The sequence below is a fragment of the Bufo bufo genome, chromosome 1 (assembly GCF_905171765.1).
Source record: "Bufo bufo chromosome 1, aBufBuf1.1, whole genome shotgun sequence".
In the NCBI taxonomy this organism is placed as follows: Eukaryota; Metazoa; Chordata; class Amphibia; order Anura; family Bufonidae; genus Bufo; species Bufo bufo.
In genome coordinates this window covers 96,220,386-96,241,005 of record NC_053389.1, presented here as the reverse complement: position 1 = coordinate 96,241,005, position 20,620 = coordinate 96,220,386, and the positions used below count along the sequence as shown (strand labels likewise).

At 41.8% G+C, this 20,620-nt stretch overlaps 1 protein-coding gene across 3 annotated transcripts in view; it reads left to right on the top strand.

Annotated features, from left to right (window-relative positions):
- Positions 1-20,620, top strand: part of AGRN (agrin) — a 524,915-nt gene that overhangs the window by 431,425 nt on the left and 72,870 nt on the right. For all 3 annotated transcript variants that reach the window (XM_040427048.1, XM_040427040.1, XM_040427053.1), the window contains 4 exons: positions 13,986-14,091; positions 14,466-14,819; positions 15,776-15,940; positions 18,865-18,992. In XM_040427048.1, the coding sequence (XP_040282982.1) occupies positions 13,986-14,091; positions 14,466-14,819; positions 15,776-15,940; positions 18,865-18,992 (753 nt within the window). The remainder of the gene's footprint in view (positions 1-13,985; positions 14,092-14,465; positions 14,820-15,775; positions 15,941-18,864; positions 18,993-20,620) is intronic.

Below are 20,620 nucleotides of genomic sequence, written 5' to 3'. Positions count from 1 at the left end.
TCATTCTCAATTAAGCACATAAAAGGCCTGGAGTTGATTTGATGCGTGCTGCTTGCATTTTGAAAATTTTGCTGAGAAGTAAACATGCCATCAAAGGAGCTCTCCATGCAGGTGAAACAAACCATCCTTCATCTGCAAAAACAGAAAAAAAACCTCTAAGCAATTGCTACACTATTAGGAGTGGCAAAATCTACAGTTTGGTACATCCTGAGAAAGAAAGAAAGCACTGGTGACCTCAACAATGCAAAAAGACCTGGACGCCCACGGAAGACAACAGTGGTGGATGATGGCAGAATAATTACCATGGTGAAGAGAAACTCCTTCACAACAGCCAACCAAGTGAACAAAACTCTCCAGGATATAGGCGTATCAATATCCAAATCTACCATAAAGAGAAGACTGCATGAAAGTAAATACAGAGGGTTCACTGCACGGTGCAAGCCACTCATAAGCCTCAAGAATAAGAAGGCTAGATTGGATTTTGCAAAAAAAAAAAAAAAAAAATTAAAAAAAACCAGCACACTTCTGGAAGAACATTCTTTGGACAGATGAAACCAAGATCAACCTGTACCAGAATGATGGAACGAAAAAAGTATGGCGAAGGCATGGTACAGCTCATGATCCAAAGCATACCACATCATCTGTAAAACATGGCAGAGGCAGTGTGATGGCTTGGGCATGCATGTCTGCCAGTCGCACTGGGTCCCTAGTGTTTATTGATGATGTGATACAGGACAGATGCAGCCGGATAAATTCTTGCATTTTCAGAGACATACTGTGTGCTCAAATCCAGCCAAATGCAGCCAAACTGATTTGTCGGCAATAATACAGATGGACAATGACCCAAAACATAAAGCCAAAGCAACCCAGGAGTTTATTAAAACAAAGAAGTGGAATATTCTTGAAGTCAGTCACCTGATCTGAACCCAATAGAGCATTTCATTTGTTAAAGACTAAACTTCAGACAGAAAGACCCACAAACAACAGCAACCGAAAACCGCTGCAGTAAAGGCCTGGCAGAGCATTACAAAGGAGGAAACATAGCGTCTGGTGATGTCCATGAGTTCAAGACTTCAGGCAGTCATTGCTAAGAAAGGGTTTTCAACCAAGTATTAGAAATTAACATATTATTTACAATTATTTAATTCGTCCAATTACCTTTGGGCCCCTGAAATGAAAGGATTGCGTTTAAAAAATGCTTTAGTTCCTCACATTTTTATGCAATCATTTTGTTCAACCCACTAAATTAAAGCTGAAAGTCTGAACTTCAACTGCATCTGAATTGTTTTGTTCAAAATCCATTGTAGTAATGTACAGAACAAAAATTAGAAAAATGTCTCTGTACAAATATATATGGAACTAACTGTATGTGTGTGTGTATATATATATATATATATATATATATACATAGATTTTTTTTTTTTTATTGAATTATCTTCAGACAATTTCAAGAAAAATTAAAGTGTTAAGCGAATCAAAGCATCTGAATTTTAGTAAAAATTTTGTCTGCCACGAATCAGAATTTCCTTGCACTTAATTTTTTTCTAAAATGGCTGTTGCACATTTTACAAAGTGAGAAGCCCAGGAACGCGATATGACCCATAGTCCAGATCCCCTGTGATGTCACAGCCCTATAAAAAGCCTCATCCTGCGCGGTCTCCGACATATCTCTGTGAGCTGAGATGGGAAAACCGTGACAAGTGCTTATGCACTAGAGACAGTGTTTTAGAAAGCTTTTTTATTGTAGAATATTGGTTAGTGGAGATGCAGGGAGATCATAGGGAGAGTTTTTAGACATTTTAGGAAGAGCATAGGGAAAGCATAGTGAGACTGAAGGGTCCGGTCAGCTTGAATGTAATCGCCATGTTCATCTTGTTGAACTGCTGTCACAATCCCAGTTAATCTGTTTATATATAGAATTACTGTGCCTCAGTATTAAAGGGCGGCCTAATATACCTCTGCGTTTATCTTGTTCAACTGCTGCCACAAATTCTATATATAAACTAACAGATTAGCGGGGATTGTGGCAGCAGTTGAACAAGATAAACGCAGAGGTATATTAGGCCGCCCTTTAACCACCTCAGCCCCCCTAGCTTAAACACCCTTAATGACCAGACCACTTTTTACACTTCTGCACTACACTACTTTCACCGTTTATTGCTCGGTCATGCAACTTACCACCCAAATGCCAACTTTGTATAAAAAAAATGGGAAAAGTTGTCTTTTGCCGAGATATTTCTCTCACCCAGCATGGGTATATGTAAAATGACACCCCAAAACACATTACCCAACTTCTCCTGAGTACGGCGATACCACATGTATGACACTTTTTTGCAGCCTAGGTGGGCAAAGGGGCCCACATTCCAAAGAGCACCTTTAGGATTTCACAGGGCATTTTTTACACATTTTGATTTCAAACTACTTCTCACACATTAGGGCCCCTAAAATGCCAGGGCAGTATAACTACCCCACAAGTGACCCCATTTTGGAAAGAAGACATCCCAAGGTATTTCGTGATGGGCATAGTGAGTTCATGGAAGTTTTTATTTTTTGTCACAAGTTAGTGGAATATGAGACTTTGTAAGAAAAAAAAAATCATAATTTTCCGCTAACTTGTGACAAAAAATAAATTCTAGGAACTCGCCATGCCTTTCACGGAATACCTTGGGGTGTCTTCTTTCCAAAATGGGGTCACTTGTGGGGTAGTTATACTGCTTTGGCATTTTAGGGGCCCTAATGCGTGAGAAGTAGTTTGAAATCAAAATGTGTAAAAAAAAATGCCCTGTGAAATCCTAAAGGTGCTCTTTGGAATGTGGGCCCCTTTGCCCACCTAGGCTGCAAAAAAGTGTCACACATGTGGTATCGCCGTACTCAGGAGAAGTTGGGAAATGTGTTTTGGGGTGTCTTTTTACATATACCCATGCTGGGTGAGAGAAATATCTCTCTAAAAGACAACTTTTCCCATTTTGTTATACAAAGTTGGCATTTGACCGAGATATTTATCTCACCCAGCATGGGTATATGTAAAATGACACCCCAAAACACATTGCCCAACTTCTCCTGAGTACGGCGATACCACATGTGTGACACTTTTTTGCAGCCTAGATGCGCAAAGGGGCCCAAATTCCTTTTAGGAGGGCATTTTTAGACATTTGGATCCCAGGCTTCTTTTCACGCTTTAGGGCCCCTAAAATGCCAGGGCAGTATAAATACCCCACATGTGACCCCATTTTGGAAAGAAGACACCCCAAGGTATTCAATGAGGGGCATGGCGAGTACATAGAAGATTTTATTTTTTTGGCACAAGTTAGCGGAAATAGATTTTTATTCTTTTTTCTCACAAAGTCTCCCTTTCCGCTAACTTGGGACAAAAAGTTCAATCTTTCATGAACTCGCCATGCCCCTCAGCGAATACCTTGGGGTGTCTTCTTTCCGAAATGGGGTCACATGTGGGGTATTTATACTGCCCTGGCATTTTAGGGGCCCTAAAGCGTGAGAAGAAGTCTGGAATATAAATGTCAAAAAATATTTACGCATTTGGATTCCGTGAGGGGTATGGTGAGTTCATGTGAGATTTTATTTTTTGTCACAAGTTAGTGGAATATCAGACTTTGTAAGAAAAAACAAAAAAATCAATTTCCGCTAACTTGTGCCAAAAAAATGTCTGAATGGAGCCTTACAGGGGGGTGATCAGGGAGTCTATATGGGGTGATCACCACCCTTTCATTGATCACCCCCCTGTAAGGCTCCATTCAGACGTCCGTATGTGTTTTGTGGATCCGCAAAACACATACGGACGTCTGAATGGAGCCTTACAGGTGGGTGATCAATGATGGGGGGTGATCACCCCATATAGACTCCCTGATCACCCCCCTGTCATTGATCACCCCCCTGTCATTGATCACCCCCCTGTAAGGCTCCATTCAGAGGTCCGTATGTGTTTTGCGGATCCGATCCATGGATCCGTGGATCCGTAAAACACATACGGACGTCTGAATGGAGCCTTACAGGGGGGTGATCAGGGAGTCTATATGGGGTGATCAGGGGTTAATAAGGGGTTAATAAGTGACGGGGGTGTAGTGTAGTGTGGTGCTTGGTGCTACTTATTACAGAGCTGCCTGTGTCCTCTGGTGGTCGATCCAAGCAAAAGGGACCACCAGAGGACCAGGTAGCAGGTATATTAGACGCTGTTATCAAAACAGCGTCTAATATACCTGTTAGGGGTTAAAAAAATTGCATCTACAGCCTGCCAGCGAACGATCACCGCTGGCAGGCTGTAGATCCACTCGCTTACCTGCAGTTCCTGTGAACGCGCGCGCCTGTGTCCGCGCGTTCACGGGAAATCTCGCATCTTGCGAGATGACGCGTATATGCGTGACTCTGCCTGGGTGAGCCGCCTCCAAAACGCGATCCTGCGTTAGGCGGTCTGGAGGCGGTTAATACTGAGGCACATAAATTCTATATATGAAGGGCGGTCTCAGTGGCTTACATACAGGGGTCGCACTTGCGACCGGGCCCGGGGCCCGCCCCCCAGTGTTGAGTTTCTATGCTGCCAGCCCTACCCTCCCTTGAGTCTCCTCCCCGGCCGCCTGTGGACCCGTCCTGCAGTAGTGCTGTGCCTGTATAACCCGGGCAGCGTCCGGCTGCAGAGCAGAGTGAGGAGGGGAGAGGGGGCGGGGCATGCACGGCAGTTCCCGATAGGCTCCGCCCACCTTCCAGGTGGGAAAGGCAGTGAGTGCAGAGCCAGTAGCCGGAGCATGAATGAAGAAGATGCAGAACTGAAGTCCAGACTCCAGGCAGAGAGTGATTCAAGCGACTGTCAGTGACTGTCCCTGAGACTGAGTGCAGAGTCCCACCCTGTGTAATTAGGTGAGAGGAGGGGAGAGGCGGCCATTATATTAATAATAAAGAGGGGCCCAGTACATTAATAATAAAGAGGGGGACATTATATTAATAATAAAGAGGGGGCCATTATATTAATAACAAAGAGGGGGCTATTATATTGGTGCAATTCTGAGCTACTAGTCTATATAATAAATATGTAGGCTACATATGTATTATATAGACTAGTAGCTCAGAATTGCACCAATATCCATTTACTATTACTGCCAGAACATGTTGGGTGTAGTAGTTTCAGCCCAACTGGGCAGTCAGAGGTTGCAGGCTACAGAAATATAGCAGAGTTAGTTATAAAGCCATTGATAGCCAATGAAGTATTTTACCATATGAAGGCAAAAGAAATGCATGACAAAACCAGCACTGCTACATAATGTAGCAGAGCTGGTTTTACGTGGGAATACCGTGGGTTATACCGAATATCATCCTCTTGTATACAGTATAATATATATGAAGAAAAGAGAAGTGTAGCAGCTCTCACCTGCCCTTCCTTTGGTTGTGAGCATGGATGGCCCGTGTCAGGTGCGGGCAGCAAATGCAAAAAGAAGTTGAAAGAAATCCAGCTCCACTTGGATAAAGGAATGTGCGTTTATTCAGCTTGCGGTTAAAAACTCATCCATGAATTACAAAAATTAGCAGTCTTGTCTACGCGTTTCGGGCTACCAGAGACAATTCCAGCCCTTCTGTCATGAAGAAGGGCTGGAATTGTCTCTGGTAGCCCAAAACGCGTAGACAAGACTGCTAATTTTTGTAATTCATGGATGAGTTTTTAACCGCAAGCTGAATAAACGCACATTCCTTTATCCAAGTGGAGCTGGATTTCTTTCAACTTCTTTTTGCAGTATAATATATATATATATCACATACGCACACACACATGCGCGGCGGCTGGTTGGGAAGGGGGGGGGCGTCGACGGGGAGGATCAGTTTCGCACCGGGGCCCCATGGATTGTGTGTACGCCACTGGGCGGTCTAATATATTGCCATGTGCATCTTGTTGATCTGCTGGCACAATCCCTCGAAATCTTTTAGTTTATATATAGAATTACTGTAAATCAGTATAAAATGGTAGTCTAATATATCGCCGGGTTTATTTTAAACTGCCAGCATAATCCCTGTTAATCTGTTAGTTTATGCATAGAATTACTGTGCCTCAGTATTAAAGAGCGGTCTAAAATATTGACGCGTTTATCTTGTTCAACTGCTGCCACAATCCCCATTAATCTGTCAGTTTATTCCTAGAATTACTGCACCTCAGTATAAAAGGACAGTCCAATATATTGCCGTGTACATCTTGTTGAACTGCTGCCACATTGTTACATTACTGATACAGTTACTGTACACTATGGACAACAGACAGTTGCCTGGGCCCTCCAAAAGAACGGGCAGTTGCAAAAATGTTGCTGTAGTCGGCACAAGTAGCAGCAGAAGGAGGGGTGGTGGTAGCAGCAGCCACAGCAAACAGGCCAGAGCTGTCACTGTCATTCAGCGGTCAGGTTTTGACCAACAATCCAGCTGTACTGGAATGGTTGACTTTTTAATATCATCTCAAGTGAAAACAGATACACACAGCCAGGAATCGGTGGGTTCCTCTGACACTACGCTTAATTGGCATGGCCTAGGAACTGCCTCTATGCCCTCACCTGTCCTGAACCTGCCTCTTGCTTTTGCTACCCCTTCTGCTAGCCAAGTAATGTATGCTGCTGGCTCTACTCTGCTTTTCAGCGAGGATGAGCTTTATGAGGACAGTCAGCAGTTACAGGCCAGCACAGACTTGGATAAGAGGTCCGCTGTTGACTCCTCTAGGTGTGCAAATACCGCTGATGACAGTTGGGTGGGAGAACATTTTGCAAGAGGCCAGGGACGTGTGCAAGAAACAGGTGAGGTTGACACAAGTGACGACCAAACAGATGTAGATGATGATGTAGCCGATCGCACGTGGGAGCCAGGTGAAAAGGGTGCATCATCATCAGAGGACGAGGGTGGCAGCGTGCCCGTGAGACAGCAGGGCAGAAGCAGAGGGAGATCTGCAGCCAAATGCAGGAGGGGTACACCGTCTGCAGCTCGGGAGGCTACCTGCAGCAATCACTGCATCTCCCTCTTTCCCGCACCCCCTCTCCAGCAGTAAGGGCTCGACAACGTCAGCATAAGGAAGCTGTCGTTCCTTCCTATCGACTTCAATGTCATCTATTGCTCCTGATGCTCCTCCTCATCACTAGTTTCGACAGCAATCAATCACCTAAGCGATTGCAAAAAGACAACAGTATTTGTGCACTCATCCAACGGTGCAGAAGCTGAACCTGGCAAAGTTGCTGGTACTACAGTCCCTCCCTTTCCATGTAGTTGACTCTGCACATTTCAGAGAACTGATGGGTTGTGCCCACCCAAGGTGGAGAGTCCCAAGTTGACATTACAAAAGCTGTACCAGCTCTGCACATGTATGTGCAGAAGAAGGTGGGCCAGTCCTTGGGCCTCTCATGTCTGGTAGAGTTCACGCCTTTGCTTAAGTATATAGTTGTAACTATAGTCCAGGACAATATATGTCGTTCACAGCCCACTAGGGTAAATGTCATTCCAGACCAGGCACACTGGCAACTTGGCCAGGTGATGGCAATGCCCCCTCCGTGTTGGAGTTCTAGGATTTATGTGGCAATGTCCTTGTTTGCCTCCTCATCCTCCACCTTGTCCTCACCCTCCCCTATAGGCACAGTTCACAGTGGTCCTCCAGCATATGACTTATGCAAAGCTAGGTGTTGTCACGGGGTTCTGCACCTGGTCAGCCTTGGTGAACAGAGCCCACCACGGAGTAACTGCTCTGTGTCATCAATAAAGAAATTGAACACTGCCTGTCTCCTCGCCAACTGGAGATAGAAACCATGGTTACTGATAACTGGAAGAACATTTTGTCTATGCTGCGTCAGGGAGATCTGACCCATGCACCCTTCATGGCATACGTCTTCAATCTCATTGTCAGCCGGATGCTCAAGTCTTCCACTAAACAGCAAGAGCTGTTAAAAATGTCCAGGAAACTGTGCATGCATTTCAGCCACTCTTACCATGCAAAACACGCCCTTCTTGAGCTGCAAAGGCAAAATGCTCTTCCCCAACATTGCCTGATATGCAACGTTTTCACCCGTTGAAACTCCATGCTCCATATGTTAGACCGCCTGTACGAGCAGAGGAAGGCGGTCAACGATTTCTTAATGCTCCAGACGGACAGGTCTACTCCCCAGTATATCTGCATGACACGTGTCGTTTGCTCAGGCCGTTTGAGGAGGCCACTTTATTTGTCAGTCGGCAGAACTATGAGATGAATTATAATTGAATTATGAGGTGGCTCACCTGCTAACTTATCTGGACTGGGTGCTCTAACTTATGGACGCATCCAATCTATCATAAATGTACGTTTACTCTAGTATAGTTAGGCACACCTACAGTCGTGGCCAAAAGTTTTGAGAATGACACAAATATTAGTTTTCACAAAGTTTGCTGCTAAACTGCTTTTAGATCTTTGTTTCAGTTGTTTCTGTGATGTAGTGAAATATAATTACACGCACTTCATACGTTTCAAAGGCTTTTTTTCGACAATTACATGACATTTATGCAAAGAGTCAGTATTTGCAGTGTTGGCCCTTCTTTATCAGGACCTCTGCAATTCGACTGGGCATGCTCTCAATCAACTTCTGGGCCAATTCCTGACTGATAACAACCGATTCTTTCATAATCACGTCTTGGAGTTTGTCAGAATTAGTGGGTTTTTGTTTGTCCACCCGCCTCTTGAGGATTGACCACAAGTTCTCAATGGGATTAAGATCTGGGGAGTTTCCAGGCCATGGACCCAAAATGTCAACGTTTTGGTCCCCGAGCCACTTAGTTATCACTTTTGCCTTATGGCACGGTGCTCCATCGTGCTGGAAAATGCATTGTTCTTCACCAAACTGTTGTTGGATTGTTGGAAGAAGTTGCTGTTGGAGGGTGTTTTGGTACCATTCTTTATTCATGGCTGTGTTTTTGGGCAAAATTGTGAGTGAGCCCACTTCCTTGGATGAGAAGCAACCCCACACATGAATGGTCTCAGGATGCTTTACTGTTGGCATGACACAGAACTGATGGTAGCGCTCACCTTTTCTTCTCCGGACAAGCCTTTTTCCAGATGCCCCTAACAATCGGAAAGAGGCTTCATTGGAGAATATGACTTTTCCTCAGTCCTCAGCAGTCCATTCACCAAACTTTCTGCAGAAGATCAATCTGTCCCTGATGTTTTTTTTTGGAGAGAAGTGGCTTCTTTGCTGCCCTTCTTGACACCAGGCCATCTTCCAAAAGTCTTCGCCACACTGTGCGTGCAGATGCTCTTACACCTGTCTGCTGCCATTCCTGAGCAAGCTTTGCACTGGTGGCACTCCGATCCCGCAGCTGAATCCTCTTTAGGAGACGATCCTGGCGCTTGCTGGACTTTCTTGGACGCCCTGAAGCCTTCTTAAAAAGAATTGAACCTCTTTCCTTGAAGTTTTTGATGATCCTATAAATTGTTGATTGAGGTGCAATCTTAGTAGCCACAATATCCTTGCCTGTGAAGCCATTTTTATGCAACGCAATGATGGCTGCACGCGTTTCTTTGCAGGTCACCATGGTTAACAATGGAAGAACAATGATTTCAAGCATCACCCTCCTTTTAACATGTCAAGTCTGCCATTTTAACCCAATCAGTCTGACATAATGATCTCCAGCCTTGTGCTCGTCAACATTCTCACCTGAGTTAACAAGACGATTACTGAAATGATCTCAGCAGGTCCTTTAATGACAGCAATGAAATGCAGTGGAAAGTTTTTTTTTGGGATTAATATAATTTTCATGGCAAAGAAGGACTATGCAATTCATCTGATCACTCTTCATAACATTCTGGAGTATATGCAAATTGCTATTCTAAAAACTTAAGCAGAAACTTTTCCAATTTCCAATATTTATGTAATTCTCAAAACTTTTGGCCACGACTGTACATCTGGACACACCATAAATTCTGTATTATTAGTAAAAACTTGATTATATTTATTAATATTATATATATTAAAATATCTCCCCAAAAAATTTCATTACGACATCCTAAAATACAAATACAAATAACTAACTCTTGATAGCCCACAATGTTATCAATGCTTGCTTCTAATGACAGTGTAACCTGCAAACACAAAATTAAATTAGCTATGGTTGCACCATATAAATGCATCTCAATGATGGTATGTATATCAATAGAGGTGTGTATAATATACGGTGCAAACCTGCAAACAATAATATCAACTCCTTAATATAAGTAAATAAAAGTTATTAAATGTCACAATTGTATATCTTATGTCGATATTGCTAATTGATATTCATTTGTCTTTCAGCAAAAACACAAGTCTGCTCTGCACCGGCTGTCCTCACCGTGCCGCAGAAAAGGTAAATGTATAAAAAGTCTCTTTAGGAAATTTTCACTGAATCACATATATATTGTGATATAAAATCCAGATAAAATCAGCCCATGTACTGTTGTAATGGTCCTGCTAATTAATAGAAGTCACGATGTTGGTTGGGTGAATTATCATATACTGCGCAGTAAAATTCACTTATTCTCTATATACTGGAAATAGTAGTTCCAACAATATTACTTATGGAGATGTTGCTGTTAGTAGTTTGAGTCTTATAGTCATGCTTGCATATATATACTTGAGCTATTTTGAATCGCCAATTACTCACTGTTCGCTGGGTTTGGGCTGGGTCCCGTATCTGCCGTGGAAGAAGGGGTATGTTATTAACTCCGAAACGCGTTTGGTATGAATAAGCCCCCCATACAATATATTGGAGGTTCGCTTGTTACATTTGCAGAATCTGGAGAGCTCTTGAGAGATTCACTGAATTTTCACTAGCATATTGAGCTATGCCAAGACAGCGCAAAAACACGTGGGACGCCGACATTACCAACACTCCGCATTAGGAGTTGCCGGCTTGATCCTGCAGTTATACAACTAGGAAGCACAGAGCAACAAGACTCACGAGAGAAAGAAGGTGGAGGTAAGGGTTTCCCAGATCGCAACACACGTGGGACGCCACGGCAGATACGGGACCCAGCCCCAACCCAGCGAACAGTGAGTAATTGGCGATTCAAAATAGATCAGGTATATATATGCAAGCATGACTATAAGACTCAAACTACTAACAGCAACATCTCCATAAGTAATATTGTTGGAACTACTATTTCCAGTACAGTATATAGAGAATAGGTGAATTTTACTGCGCAGTATATGATAATTCACCCAACCAACATCGTGACTTCTATTAATTAGCAGGATCATTACAACAGTACATTGGACTGATTTCATCTCTATTTTATATCACAATATATATGTGATTAAGTGAAAACTTCCTAAAGAGACTTTTTATACATTTACCTTTTCTGCGGCACGGTGAGGACAGCCGGTGCAGAGCAGACTTGTGTTTTTGCTGAAAGACAAATGAATATCAATTAGCAATATCGACATAAGATATACAATTGTGACATTTAATAACTTTTATTCGCTTATATTAAGGAGTTGATATTATTGTTTGCAGGTTTGCACCGTATATTATACACACCTCTATTGATATACATACCATCATTGAGATGCATTTATATGGTGCAAACCATAGCTAATTTAATTTTGTGTTTGCAAGTTACACTGTCATTAGAAGCAAGCATTGATAACATTGTGGGCTATCAAGAATTAGTTATTTGTATTTGTATTTTAGGATGTCGTAATGAAAAATTTTTGGGAGATATTTTAATATATATAATATTAATAAATATAATCAAGTTTTTACTAATAATACTGAATTTATGGTGTGTCCAGATGTAGGTTTGCCTAACTATACTAGAGTAAATGAGATGAATTATGTCATTCCACTCCTTCACGTCCTGTAGGGGATGCTGGCAACTCTGATTGGCGAAGGGACAGAAGACGTGGTACCTCCATTTCATGTCCACCTGAGCCCTGAGGAGGATAAACTGGCAGTGGAGGAGAAGAGGACTTAAACGGAATTTTATACACAATTAGGTGGTTTATTTGCACGAGCGACAGGAGAGGAGCAGGAGGAGCTGGAGGGCGACGACGAAGATTATGCCGATGACCCAGACAGACCGTGGCCGTATGCAGTGGAGATGGAGGCAGGGAGGCCCTCCGAGTGCCTTGCGCAAATGGCCAGATACATGCTGTCATGTTTGTGTAGTGACAGCCACATTGAAATGATTTGGCAGAGGGGTGACTGCTGGCTATCCACATTGTTAGACCCTCGCTACTGGTCAAAAATGGGGGTATTTTTAAACTTTCTGAGAGGGATGCAAAAATGGACTACTATAGAAATGTGCTGTGTAGTCAGTTGGTTGCTGCCTACAAGCGCCATCGCCTGTCCTCAGGTCCAGGGAAACCCTCTGTGCGCACGCTCCACTGGTTGGGGGGGGGGGAGCAGGAGCAGCACCAGTTGCATATGCAGCAACTTCAGTCTGGAATCTATGATGAGTAGTTTTCTTCAGTCACCTACTGAAGAAACCAACCAGCAGCAGCACATGCAGCAGAACCTCAACCAGCAGGTGGTGGCATACTTGGATTGAACTCTGTCATTCATGATCCAAGATCCATTTGGACTACTGGGCATGCACACTTGAAGTGTGGCATCGGCATGCTTTCCTGCCCAGCCAGTAGTGTGGCAGCAGAGTGGGTGTTCAGTGCGGCAGGGGGGCATAGTTACCCCTATGAGAGCTCGCCTTTCCTCCCAAAATGTTGAGAGACTAACCTTCATAAAGATGCCTGATGCAACAGAATAAATCTTTCTGCCACTAATGATCATACTGTAGTGTGCTGGCACACCAAAATATTCTGCAAAATGGGCCATTACTTGCCACGTGCTGCTGCCACCAGCCTGCTGCTTCTATTGCCATTCTGGCCTACTGATATGTACATGTTACATTTTTGGGCCTTGCTATCACACTGTTGTTTTTGTGTTGTACTACTACTGTGATCTGCCACCATCTTTTGCTGTATGCCACTGCTGCTGCCCCCCTCCCCACTCTGTCATGGGGCCACTATTGTCCCTGTTTATCCGAGGTGGCATAACCGTTTATTTTCCTTTCTTCTTATCTGACATAAGAACATAAAAATAAAAATAAAAGATCCTGTATTTTCTGCATCTCTAAGGCCTCTTTCTCACGGTCAGTATTTGGTCAGTACAGTATAGTTCAGCCAACCGCTATTTCTCCCAGATCTCTCCCGATTCTCCCATACGCATACAAGTTCAGTTTGGCTGTATTGCCAATGGGGAGGGAGGAGAAAGTCTTTGCCAGACACCGTTGGTGGCTTATAGCCAGGGAGAACAAAAGGAGTGGGCGAAAAAAGAAAAAAAATCAGTTTGCTTTATCCTCATGATCTATCGACAGAGAGTCAGGAGCTTTCCATACACATTATACTGTCTGCTAAACTCGCAGTTGATGGCAGATTCAGCCGTCAATACACTAATGTTCTTACTAACCTTTTCTTACTCGTTTTTTGCTTAGATTTAAAATGTGTACCTCTAGGGTGGTCCTCTACAGCATCAAAGGATCTTCCTGTGGTCTCTTACATAATTACAAAATTACATAGGCTCCCATAGCAAAAGGAAATTTCACGGGCATATCCATACATTGTGTAGTTAAACAAGGCATTCGCATTGTAGATGCCTGTGCATTGATCTGAAAACACATAATGGCAAAACAGAATCTGAAATTTCATAGGAGAGCTGTCAGCCCCGCCTATGAGGAGCAGCTTAGCAGTGTAAACAATAGGGGCATCAAACCAGTGGCCAGTATACATTAAATATTAATGCAGTTGTCTTTTTTCTATTGCATAAAACATCTTTGTCATTTGACTTAAGACCCCGTTGAGCCATTTTAGACATGACATTAGTTTAGGTTCGTAATAAGGCACATATGGTCCAGGTTCAAATGCTTGAATACAGCCCCTGTTATCTTTAATAAGGCTTTTTCCTTTGGTGTTTATTCCCCAGCTGACAGAATCCAGCATATGACTTGTATTACTTATTTGTAGGTCTGTGGCTCTGATGGAGTGACCTATGGAGACTGGTGTCAGCTGAAAACAATTGCTTGCAGACAAGGTCGGACTATTACTGTAAAGCACACTGGACCCTGCCAAGGTATTATGTCTTATGTATGATTTTGTTCATCTTATCATTCAGATAAAAATACCAGTAATTTCTGAAAGTGTTTCTATAGGATATCGTCCGTTATGTCATCATGGAGTTTTACTACCTTATATTAATGTGATATTTGTACTTATTTAAGTATTTGTAAATTTTGCTGTTTACTGCTTTCCCCAATTGTGAAGTATTGCAGAATATTTGGGTTCTGTAGCAATAATGGACAATGAACATTTTTATTATGTCATATTAGTAGAAATTAAATTGGCATGTTGTTAACTAGTGAACCAGTAATATTGAGTCTTACTCAAATTTTTTTTTTCTAAATATTTACCCCAAAATTTTTTTTTTCCAATTTCTTCCTCCTTAAGAAACCATCACTGTTGCTAATCTTCAGACATTGGCTCCTACTGCGACACCAGCACCACCCATTGGCCGATCACTTCCTACACCAACAACTCCAAGAGCTCGACGTCCCAGCAAAAAAGTTGAAGTTGACTCATACCCCTTAATTTTGGATACTGAAAGTCCTCTCGAGAGTTACACCACTACTCACAGGCCAGTAACACAGACGCACGTTGTCCGCACATCCACTGTAAGACCAGCAGTAACAGTACCAATTAGGCGTCCCACAACAACTCAGGCATACGACGAATCTGGAAGTGGCAGTGGGGATGACGACTCGGAAACAAGTGGAGATCCAGAACTAAGTGGAAATGGGCCAAGTATGTGGACAAGCCTTAAAGTGTTCCTTTTTCAACATAAATGTTCTCTGTTAACTATGAACCTAAGAACTAACAACTAACAAATCTTTTCAGTTGCTGAGAGACCTCTCAATTGGGAAACTATGCCCCTGATTTATAATGTTTTCACTCCAGAATTCTGGCGTCAAAAAGTCTCAAAAACTTTTTGTCTTTCTTGCGCACATATTTTGCCTTTATTTTTTTTGCATTTTTACACCACTCGTTTTGAAATATCAATGGAAAAATGGGTGTGGTTGCTTAGCTATGTTAATAAGGTTCACTCCATATTTATCACTGAGACTTTTTTTAAATTTCACAAAAAAGTCATACTCTTCATCTCATTCCAGTAAAAACTGGAGTAGATTTTCTAGACAAAAGTAATATGTTTAAGGATGAGACAAATGTATCAAACAGCATGCAACATTTGATAAATGCCGACACAGACTCAAGCAAAGCAGACTTCAAATCTTACTGTCATGATAAATTCCCCTATGATGCTGTAAGTTTGGTTCAATAGATCTTCATTGTGGTCCGGGTAAGGTTTGCCAATTGTCCAGAAATTCCGGGACAGTAAAAAAAAATAGATGCGTCCGTGAGCAGGTTATTGTCATCGTAATTATGATTTTACGGCTCACAGTAAATATCAGTATATTGAGCTATACACATGTATTACTTATAATCTTTACTATTCATTATTTCCTATTTGACTGTAAAAATGTTGGTTGTCCATCATTTTTGGATAGTTTGCCCAGAAAAGGAAAAATACAGGTTGGCAACACTGGTCTGGATGTTACTTCTAGAATATGGACTCATTAACATAAATAGAAGCTATGGTCCCTTCTTTACTCCAGCAGTTCATATTGTTGGCAAATTTTTCAGGTAACAGGTTAAGTCTTCAGCTATGGTTATTTCAGTTAATCTGCTATGCTTTTCTGCAGAGGATGGATTTGATGGAGGAGATGAACAGCAAGAGGAAGGTGAGGAGGAAAAGGACTTTGACACTACACCTGTAATGGAAAGGGCCAGCTGCTACAATACACCTCTAGGATGTTGCTCAGATGGGAAGACACCGGCTATTGATACAGATGGCACAAACTGTCCGAGTAAGTGATCTCTTATGATCATATTGGCTATTTATAAGAAGGAATGCATGATGTGTGATAATATTTATAGGATTTTTTCTCTACACTCCTGAAGATATGTAAAATATATCCTGACACTAATTTTTTAATATTATGAGGTTTCATTAGCTTGCAACAGAGCGGCTTTTGGAGCGTTGCTTGGTATCGCAGCTCAGCCCTATTCACTTAAATGGGACTGAGCTGCGCCTAGGCCACGTGACCGATGAATGTGACCTTACTGGCATAGGACAGGATGAGAGAAGGCCGTGGCACTCACAGGAGCACTACTGCCGTCTCAACAGGCTGATCGCCAGAGATGCCAGGTGTCAGACCCCTATCCATCAGATACTGATGACCTATCCAGAGGTTAGGTCATCAGTATAAAAAAGTGGGAAAATCCCTTAAATAGATTGTCATAAAAACAATTTATCATTGCATTGTACTTATTTTGAGCTAAAAATCATTTTTTCAATTGGTCTTTATTAACAATATAGAGTTCTTTTTTGTGTACTGTACATTGCTGATGCTTTACTAGCTGCTTGTGGATTTTTTGTCTTTTCCGTCATTTGAGGAGCAGACAGACTTCTTATCTCTGCTCTCTGACATTATAAACACTCATTATAGCTCAGTTCTTATCTTACTGATAAGAATGTGGCTTAAATAAGTATTTATGACATCTCAGTAGTTTAGAGATAAGGCTTGTTAGATGACCCACACAAAGTGAAAGTACCAGTTACACAGAAAAACAGGTAACCCTTTTTCACAGAATGGCTCAATATTTTTAATAAAGGCCGATTGAATATATGATTTTTAGCAAAAAATAAGTTAAATGCAATAATAAAAAAATTGCCTCCAAAGGTGTACATAGCCTTTAAAGGGGTTGATTCACATCATTATTTACAGGCTCTCTCGTGGCTCTCAGGGCCTCGGTTCCCTGCTTGCTGGGGGCGGAGCTGAAGGCACAGCAAGCAGGGCAGGGAGAATGCAAACCTGCCCCTTGCTGATGCCTGCGCGCTCTCTGTAGATCCTATAAGCTTGTAGTAAAGCTCAGATGACTTGACCGGGCCGGGAGTACATACACAATAATATGTGTGCGCTCCCGTGAAACCCGGCCACCGGAGCAGCCGGCCGATTGGGTTTCTGTGCACTGCTGATAACATTACATAGGTGGCCACAACCCCTAGAAATGAGCAAGAAATATGGGTCAGTATAAGGAGGAATAAAAGGTGAAAATTGATCTACATTACAGAAACAATCCTAGCACTACAAGGAAATTATTAAATGGTGATTATTGAGGTGAGACAACCCCTTTAAGATTGGTGGTGTTATGGAGATCCGCAGATCCTGGCTTTTGAGACCCATGCAGCAGCAGAATTTTGCTGTTATCTGTGGTCAACCAGAATGAGAACAACTGCTTATTAGCACCTCTAACCTATCAAGGGCTTGCCAGGTGGGGGAATCACAATGAAATCATTTTGCCCTAATATGCTGGTGGTACAACCCTGCGAACTATAAGCTAATAAAAATTAGACACATACTGGAAAAAATTACTGCTTTACCTAGTTATTTTGCTGTGGTGTGATGTATCACCTATATATTTTTTTTATAAATCATGTAAAATCAGATACTGATACATGTTTATTTATTTTTCTTTTATGTTCTATTTTCTGTACATGATTGTGGAGTGACCATGAACTGCTGTTAACAGCATCTAGAGATATGCTTTACAGCAGTGCATGGACCATAGGAACCTGTAGTCTGGAGATGACTCATTGACTTCTAGGGGAGAGTCTTGTAGGCATGCTCTGTGACCTTTTGCAGAGGACATTGTTTAGGGAGAGGGAGGACATGAACAGTGACATCATCTACTTTGAATAGTGGATCATGTGTCATCTATATATGTGTTACTTTTCACTACAATCCTTTCGGCGATAAGACGACTGCTGCAAAGCTATCTCTATAGAACAGGTAGTGTCAGTCCATTATGAGGCTCAGTGACCAGAGTAGAGACAGTACGTTTTCAGAATTTTATTTTAACCATAATGACAAGAAAAATTTAAAAAATAACATCACCAAAAAGTCTTTAAAAATATGTTTACTCTAGAAACTTCATTTCTGATAACACATTCTCTTCCACCCCTATATTCTATTTCCATGTAGGAGATTGTTAGTGTCCATGCTTATATCTGTACTCTCTTGATTGCTAACTGTGTGTTGCATGTGGAAAGTTTTATCCTGACCATGGGGAAGAGGCATTCGATTTATCATCTATCATGTGGATAGGTGGTAAATGTTGTTCTTGGACCAACTCTTTAAAATCCAATATTTAAACTGATTCAAATAACATCTATAAAGAACTGTGTTCAGTGTTAGGTCCTCTGTGTGTTTTTGTATATCATCCAATAATGATGATAATGAGATTGAAAATATCTTTTTTTAATTTTTGAATGTAGAACTAACAGTAATGAAAAAGAGAATATGTGTTTTCCATGAAACAAACTGCACAAGATCTCTTTTTAATACATTTGTGGGTGTAATTGTCTAATCTTTCTTACCTATGTCTTCCTGTTAACTGCCTATTCTTGTTCTTTTTTATTACCCAATAAGAACAGGCTTCGTATTAAGCCGCTTCTCATGGGAAGTTATCCTGACTGGTAAAGTGATGTGTTATTTGCCCTCTTCAACCACAGGATGGCACTACATATACATTCCCACTCTAAATCAATTACTAACCTTCCATAGTTCAGCCCCGTGTCATGCTACTAACCCTGCACTAGGCGCTAGCCATGAAACTTCTCACCTGTCAGATGGGCTTAGGGAGGAGCAGCAGGCAATATCTAGAAATTGGGTGCTATCACTGCAATACGCAATTAACTTGAATATATATGCTTTTCTTACTTCCCCAGAAACAAAGACATTTCAAGGTGTTCTCATCATTGAGGAGCTGGAAGGTCAAGAGGTCTTCTACACCCCAGAGATGTCAGACTACAAGTCAGAGCTTTTTGGAGAGACAGCCAGGAGCATTGAAAATGCAGTAAGTTCTCTTTCTTGATGTAACATTACTGTCAACAAGTTGATCTTTAACATTCACAGCTGTTGACATACATAAATAGTAATGAAGATAGATTTTATATAGATTTATCCTATCGGTAAACTCTAGTGTTCAAAAGTGTACCTGCAGGCGTGAGTATCTGAGGCCTTGAAAACCAGACACCCATCTGTTAGAAGGCCGAATGCCTTCCTATAAACATTCAGTTTCAATTTTCAGAGAAATGGAAAATTCCACACAGTGTGACTTGCACAGCAGCATAGGCTACATAATCTAAAACTTCAAAGCCGGATTAGAAGTCAGGCAGAAAGTAGTTTTCGCTCAGGCATATTATATGGGTACATCCAATTAGCTTGTAACCGGCTGCTGGCAGGGACTACTGACAAGGTGCTCCCGAGCATTACTGAAAGTTCCTTTACTGCTGAATATTGATATTGCTGGGTACTTTACAGGGCATTTCTATAGTCTGACATTGTTATTATGCACTAATATTACTGAGTGTATATCTTATACACTGTTTGGCATATTGCCACAGGATTTTGAACTTTTAGTGCCACTTACTGTGGTGGTCATGGTACATGGGGTTTCTTGAGGATGAGTTTGCCTATTCATGCGTGCTGTGTAGTACTACATTTCTCCAGCTAAAATGTTATATTGCAATATTGTTCACCCCTTAAAGTGGCACTGTACTTTCATTCAAATTCTGATGTTATAGGGACATATAGGACCCCACCGAACTATAAAACGGGGGGAGAAAAGCGTGTGCACAGCGCGCTCTCTCGCCTTGCTGAGCGAGACTCGGCCACAGGCTTTCTATTGTCTCTCGCCCTGGCCTGCAGTGAAGAGAGAGTGTGCTAAGAGTGCGCTTCTTTCTCCTATTCCTAGAGATCATGGGATCTCAGTGTTCAGACCCCTACCAATCTAACCTTTTGATATGTCTCTATAACATTTCAATAGTTTAATGGAAGTACAGTGCCACTTTAAACTTTTACAGTGGTTTCCTCCTGAAGACAACCCCTGACCATATGACCTATAAGGGCAGAGGTGCAGCTCTGCAATATACTTAATTCTGCTTATGGAAGAAGTGCCTGGATTTCACAGTGACATAATAGATGCTTAAACATATTGAATAAACTCTACCTGGCACATGTTTGCAAAGAAAAGGCCAACAGCCTAGAATACATTGTGAACCAAAATAACATTCCCTCCGCTCAAAACCTTGTCAGATTGCAAAGGGCATAATTTAATTAACACCTTGTTAAGCTGGAAAGCAGTGGCAGTGGAGAAAAGTCATATCATTGTTTTTGACATTTGAAACTAAAGTTCACCTTTTTTTCCTCCCCTATTTTGCATCTCCAATCTGAAACCAATTTCTTAGTAATTTGTTTTTAACACACTCCATATATTTGCTTAACTGTAAGAGAGTGGAATTTACGTAATTAAATTAGACGCTTGTGTTAAAAGGGCACATAACATGCAAGTTCACCTGTACAGTCTATGAGTTCATGATATTATGTGGATAAGAGATAGGATTAAACAATGATATTACTTAATTATTAAATGGGACCTAAGCAACGATCTTTACTTAAAGGGGTTGTCTCATCACAGATAAC